At 37.4% G+C, this 7,344-nt stretch overlaps 1 protein-coding gene across 2 annotated transcripts in view; it reads left to right on the top strand.

Annotated features, from left to right (window-relative positions):
- The first annotated feature begins 1,339 nt into the window (after positions 1–1,339).
- LOC106882935 (uncharacterized) overlaps positions 1,340–7,344 on the top strand; it is a 148,033-nt gene continuing 142,028 nt past the window's right edge. For both annotated transcript variants that reach the window (XM_089366301.1, XM_089366300.1), the window contains exon 1: positions 1,340–2,709. In XM_089366301.1, coding sequence (XP_089222427.1) covers positions 1,433–2,709 — 1,277 coding nt within the window. In that variant the 5' untranslated portion in view covers positions 1,340–1,432. The remainder of the gene's footprint in view (positions 2,710–7,344) is intronic.

Genomic DNA, 7,344 nt, shown 5'->3' with positions numbered 1-7,344 from the left:
ACTGAAAGAAGCCCATTGTATGTGTGTGTGTGTGTGTGTGTGTCTGTGTTTGTCCCCCACCACTGCTTGACAACCAATGTTGGTGTGTTACTATCACCATGACTTAATGATTCAGCAAACGAAACCGATAAAATAAGTACTGATCTAAAAAAAAAATTTTTTAATAAATACTGGGGTCGATTCATTTCAGTTCAGTCCCACTGTGCAGCACCTTGGACAAATGTCTTCTACTATAATCCCAAACCAACCAATGCCTTGTGAGTGGATTTGGTAGACGGAAACTGTACAGAAGCTCACCATATGTGTATGTATGTGAGTGTGTGTGTCTTTGTGCATGTGTTTGTCTGCCCACCTTTTGACGACTGATGATGGTTTGTTTATGTCCTTGTAACTTAGTGGTTTAGCAAAAAAGACCAGTAGAATAAGTTTCAAACTTATGAAAAATAAAACTCTAAGGTCAGTTTGTTCACCTAAAACCCTTTAGGGTATTGCTCCAACATGGCCACAGTCCAACAATTGAAACAAGTATATGATAAAAAGCAATGAAATCCTACAGAACTTATCAGATCTTTTTTTTCCCCATTTAATGGTTCTAATTTCTCCTAAAATTTTACAACAGTAAAATAATATTTTTGTGATTTCAAATTTTGTAACTTATTTTAAATGAAGAGTAAAAGTTTTGCACCAAAAACCAGTCAGGCTTTAATTAGGACATCTTCATCTTGTTTGTTTTGGATTACAGCTGTTTACAAAATAAATAAATCAATCAAATTAGTTTTTAAAAAATTCTATTTTCAAATGAATACCAATAAGTTTTTAGTTTGTACTCTGGCTGAAATTGTGTCACGTTGAAGTTCACCTTTTGGCTATATATATATATATATATATATATATATATATATATATATATATATATATATATATATATGTGTGTGTGTGTGTGTGTGTGTGTGTGTGTGTGTGTGTGTGTGTATATATATATATATATATATATATATATATATATATATATACATAATACATACATACATATATATACACACACACATATATATATGCAAGTAGATATGTATATGTATACAATATGTGTGTGTGATCCATATATATATATCTATGTACACACATATATAGGCCTATATATAAAAATAAATATGAATATATAGAAGTTTATATATATATATATATTATATATAATGTTGAAATCCCCCACTCTTATAATGATCCTCCTCCTCCCCCTCCGCAGCTTCCCTCCTCCCTCTTTAACTATTATGGTCTGTAATCTCAGAGCTGAGAATCACGTTTCGCAGCAGAGGTAACGTAGCGATCACGTGACACCTCTGTCGGTGGGAGTGAGAATTTGAGATGTCATCGCCATGCGTGTTGCTTTGGCTTGCTGTGTGTCTCCGTCGTCGTCGTAGTTCGGTGATTTACTATGACCCAGACACTCTCCCACATTGGCAATGTAGTAGTGTTTGAGGCATCTGGCGACAACTGGTCGCACCCACAGCACGACAATGCCACTTCATTGTGCACTGTCGAAACGACGACTACGGCCTCTGCAGGAAGCGGTTCTGTTCTGGGTCTCCATCATCATCATCAACAACAATACCAAGCCAACAGCATCACCAATGTTACTGCTGCCAGTCTTACTAGTATTCCACAGCAAACAAAGCCCTGTTCGAGTTCCCTTAGCGATACGATCATCAGTTCAACAACTGCTATCATCCCATCGACTGCCGCCGTATCTTCTTCTTCTTCTTCCTTTGGCGCTGTTCCTCCTCTATCTACTGCTATCGATGTTACCCATGCCACCATCACCGCCTCCCTGGCTGCCACCACCAACACTGGAAACTTCCCTCCTTTCACCAACACTGCCACCACAACCATCAACAACAACAACAACAGTACGGTTATCCCGACCTCTTGTATCGCCTCCAACTCTTCTACGACTTTGCATCAAGTAGAACCTGCTACTATTGTTCCTTATTCCTCTGGACATCGCTTATTGTTATTATTACAACAACAACAACAACAGCAGCAAGAACAACAACAGCAGCAAACGTCGGGTGCGATCCCGAGCCCAACAGCTCCGACGACGGCGACGACAGCTTTGTTGTCTCCTCGGTTGTTATTGTCGCCCGTTCGTTCGTCGACTTTGTCTTCATTGAATTCATTGAATTCGTCCGGAAAAAAAAGCGACAACAACAGTAAGTTGGTGAAGAAATCGGCCAACTTGCTCTTACCTTCCTCATCCACTTGCACATTGTCTCCACCATCACTACCGTTATTATCTTCTGGTTCCATTTCTGTTTGTTCTTCATCATCGTCATCGCACACCACAGTCTCTTCTTCCTTATCGTCGTCGTCGTCGTCCTCTTCGTCGTCGTCGTCTTCATCTTCTTCGTCGTCGTCGTCGACATCGTTATCTCACCGGACAGCCCGATCCCCGTCCACCTATGACAATAACTCCAGTGCTAACAGTACTGGCAGCAGCCAACATTCAGCCCTGCCCCTATCTCCCAGAAGTGACCCTTCTCGTAAATGTCGCGGATCGGTTGATTCCAGGGGTCCTACTAGCTCAGGTGAGACAACAGCCACCACCACTACCGAAGAGGGACATCATCAGCGGATCTCTGCAAGTTGTGGGGAGACAGCTGGTGGTAAGGAACGTCTTTCAAAAATCGAGGAGAATATTGAGTCATCTATCAGGTATTTTCAATTGTTTATATTTACCTTACCTGTCTTTTAAAATTACCTTTCCACAGCCATTTTATTATAGCCAACCGTGTCATGACGGACTTGTACACTATTCCTTTATTTCCTTGTCGTTCTTGTTCATCTTTTCCTACCCTTATTTTATGTATGTTTGCACATTTTCCCAGGGCGGCAGGATTTGGCAGAAACAGTGGAATGTCGGTTAAATACCTTGCGGTATTTAAGTCACGTCCTTTAATGTTCTGCGTTCAAATCCTGCCGGAGTCGATAGAATAAATAGCAGTCAAATAGAGGGAATCGATCGAGTCGACATCACCATGAATGCTGCCTCTTGTCTTTTAGCTTTTCTAGCATTCATTCCTTGGATCCTCGTTTATTTATATTTAAACAATGATGTATTGGTCGGTTGTTCAATGAAGCCTTCATCAGTCGCCACTGGTCATATTGGATTCCATGTGTATTTCACAGACAGCAAACGAATTCTATTTTCTTTTAATTGTTAATAACAATAATAGCATCATCACCTGCGAATCTAAAATAGATTTTAGAATCCCCACATTTCCACATATACATTATCCTCTCTGTCCTTCATTAATGTTTAGCCTTTTTATAAGTCATTCTTTATTTTGGTTTATTTTTCTTCCCAGAGAAGGAAGAAGCATCCTATATCTATGATCTGTGTGTGTTTTGTTAATGTTGTAAACTAAATCTTTAAATTCCTTAGTAATTTTGGCAATTCCAACATGAGTCTCTGGTTTAAACGAAAACTATGTGATAGAATGAAACAGGAAAATATTTATATTTATAAACCATTCTGTGAGACTTTGCTGCTTCTTTTGGAAACGTAATTTACTGAGAATTTCTAAGACACAGTTTCAGTTTCTTTGGATATTTTATTTGATTTAAAAATAAATGTTTACATTGTCTTAGAATTCCTGTGGTCGCTGCTGGTTCGCTAATTGCATGACAAATATTTATAATTAAAAGAATGGAAAGGGTTGTTTTTTTTAAAAACAGTACGTAAAACTTAAAAAAAAAGATAAGGCAGTTATGTGCACTTAACTGTGTGTGTTTGTGTGTATATATATGTATATTATATACACACACGCATACATTGGTGTTCTATTTACAAAACATTAATGTATGCTTGAGGTGTGATTTTTTTTTTATTTGTTTATAATTTGAAATATATACCCAAGTGTGATCATCTGATGTTTCGCATTTCTAATAAATTGGAACTGTCAGTGTGTGTGTAAATATATATATACACACACGCGCAAAATATGTGTTTGTGTGTATCCATACACATTGTCATAAACATATGACAACATAAACATATGACAATGTGTCTTTTTTTCCCGTCTAATAATGAAAGTAGGTCTTTGAACACACACACACACACCGTATATTCATTCTATCGCATCTTCTCCCCATGCATTATTTGTTGATGCAATTGTGTTGCTGTGTTGATGCATTTTCCGAGTCAAATGGACACATTTTCCAATCTGTACCTGTAAATATATGTGTGTGTGTGTGTAAATTTAACTACAAGCAATGTGTACACTCACACTCACACACATACGCGCACACACAGACATTGTAATAGCTAATGTTTTCGATAGTTGTGAACGAAGCATGCCGTGATGGCAACCTTATTATTCCCTATCTGTTGAGATTAACCAACTGCAAGGAGCCCAATAATCGATCGACGTGCAATCTTCATAGCTAATATACTTACTACTCCTCTTTGCTCCACTGTTTATTTACTCTTTCCTTTCCTCTGTCACCTGTTTTCTTCCTATTCTTCATGTTAACCCAGCTTATCCAGACCTGATTAAGGGATCAGCTTAGATTTACATCATTAGAAGCACTGCCTGTATTTAGATTAGATTATCTGGCTATAACATATATATATATATATATATATATATATATATATATATATATATATATATATATAGATAGATAGATAAAGCCGATACTTGTTCGCCGTCATTACAACCAATACAAGATTGGGTGATGAAACAGGGATTAGGTTTTAACTGTCTCATTTAATGCATTATTTTGTCGTGTGGATGGATGGATGTATGTATGGACTGATAGATGGATGCACTTGTGTGTGTATATCATGTGTGCGTGTTTATACATACAAACATACATACCAATACATTCACATTTATATATATATATATATATATACTTGTGCGCATATGTCTGTGTATACATGACTACATACACAGATACATGCGTACATACACATGCTCTCTTCATGTATATATATGTGTACATGTGTATTATTATTCACGCATTCGTTCGTGCACTTTGTGTCTGTATACACACGCGCGCGCATTCTCTCTCTCTCTCTCGCGCGCACACATATGTAAGAATAAATTAATGTATTGATTTTCTTTTCTGTATTTCTTACATTCCTATAAATTTTGAAATCCTTGTACCAATTAAACAGGAACTATAAAGACTAAATACGCTCGTATTTCATTTTATTTCGTGTAAAATATATATTTATGCCCGTAAACGACACACATACGTATATGTATGTGTGTGTAATATATATATATATATATATATATATATATATATATATATGTATGTATGTATGTATATGTGGCACTGAATATCGCCACATGGTGGCTAATAACACAACTGTCTGTATTTGTTTTTCTTCAGTCAATGCCAGAACGTTGCAGCCTCATTTACTGTAAATTCTTCTTTCTTCTCCGTCTTCGTCTTCTTCTTCATCCTCCAAACGTGCAGCTTCCTCATAGTTTCCCCCCCCACCACCACAACTACAATAAATTCGATGCAGTGAAAAATGACGTCAAAATCAATTCTCCCGGTGTGTTTTCCCCTCACACACTCTCCATTATAGTATCTCTCTTTCTCTCCTCCCCTTCTCTCTCTCTCTCATTTTACTCTCTGTTTCTCTCTTTCTCCCCTCAACCCTGTCATATCTCTCCTCTCTCCTCCTACTTCACTCATTCCCTATCTTCCTCGTCAACTGTTTTACATCCCTTTTTGTTCGTCTTACTCTCTTTTCTCTCCCTCCCTCTCTCTCTCATTTACTTTCTCTTTCTCTCTCTCTCTCATTTCTGTTCGTCTCTTTTTCTCTTTATCAAATTTTCCTTCTTTTTTCGGTCTTTCTCTCCCTGTCTACCATATATTTTCTTTTCGAATCTCTCTTTTCTCTCCTCACTCCTATTTACTATTTCCATCTCATTCCTCTCTCTCTCTCTCTCTCTCTCTCACACACACACACACATATCCTGCTGTCGGTTAAGAGAACCATATCTTTCTTCCCTGCGTGTCAGACTGGATTGTCTGGCTTTTCAAATAACAATAACGCGAATAATAATAATAATAATAATAATCATAATAATAATGATGATGATGACAACAACAACAATAATGATAACGATAACAAAAAATAAAGAAAACTGAACAAAAAACTTCTGATATTTTTTTTCCTCTTGGAATCCTGTGTGCGCGCGTGCGAGCGGTGTGTGTGTTATCTATATTCCCCCCCCCCTCCCCAATCAATATATTCAACATCATGGCACTTAGTTTTGGCATTGTTATGATAATTATGGCGCGATATCTTTGAATTATTTTTCCTTTTTCCATTTAAATGTTTTTCTTTTCGTTTGCCCAATTCAATCTTTATATTCTCGTCTTCATTTCTTGTTCTCTCTGTCTCTCTCTCTGTCTCCTGAAAAATCTGCCTTGGTTTGTCTATCTCTCTGTATATGTGTCGTGTTGTTCTGTATAACTCACCACTATTCCCAAATGTGTATTTCTATAAGGTTAAATACTCTCTATCGATTTTAGGTTGAAGAGAGGCTTCGTTCAAATGTGTCTACTTTGACAGCTTCTGTTGACTTTTAGAATTGTTGTTCTTTGTTAGTGGTGGTGGTGGTGGTGGTGCTGCTGCTGGAATCTTGAAATTGTTCTAGTTTTATGTTTTGTCATTTCGCCTAAAATATATTAGCTGAGGTTAGTAACAGATCAGTTTAATCGAATATAACCCATACGAAAATTAGCAGCCTGTGACAATCCCTCCAGAGCTCAAGATACCAACTGAAACCTGAACAGCTGTCTGTCCACAGATCGTTTCAACGTTACAGGAAGTGTTTCAGAACTTTCTGCAAATAAACGAGTTTTCTGAACGAAAACAAATTGAGGATTCTATTGTAATTCTATTCGTGTGCGCATAATTTGCGGGCATACTTGTTTAGTATCTTTTTGTATGTATGTAATCAAATTTGTTTATGTGAATACGCACACAGACACCTTGTTATATTTGGGGATGGTCACATTTTTCGAATTAAACACTAGCGCTATTTATTTGATCTTCACTTTGTTACTATTATTTTCTTCACACATTCTGTGACCTCTTCAGCGACTTTCTGTCCCACATGTCTCCTCTCGCCCTGTCTATTTCATGAATTATATCCTGAGCCAATGACTTCAAGGAAAGGTTCACTCAGCGTCTACTAATGCCGACACATGCAACTCCATGGACTTTAATATCCTCTGGAAGCTCCTGGTTCTGCTAAAGTACGTTCCCAGTATGACCTTGAATATTCTTAAAGGTACCGCTTTAGTCCCATGGGG

This window comes from Octopus bimaculoides, chromosome 18 (assembly GCF_046866305.1).
Source record: "Octopus bimaculoides isolate indiv1 chromosome 18, ASM4686630v1, whole genome shotgun sequence".
NCBI classification, from domain to species: Eukaryota; Metazoa; Mollusca; class Cephalopoda; order Octopoda; family Octopodidae; genus Octopus; species Octopus bimaculoides.
The sequence above is the reverse complement of the archived record's forward strand: the minus strand, read 5'-3'. Positions and strand labels throughout refer to the sequence as shown.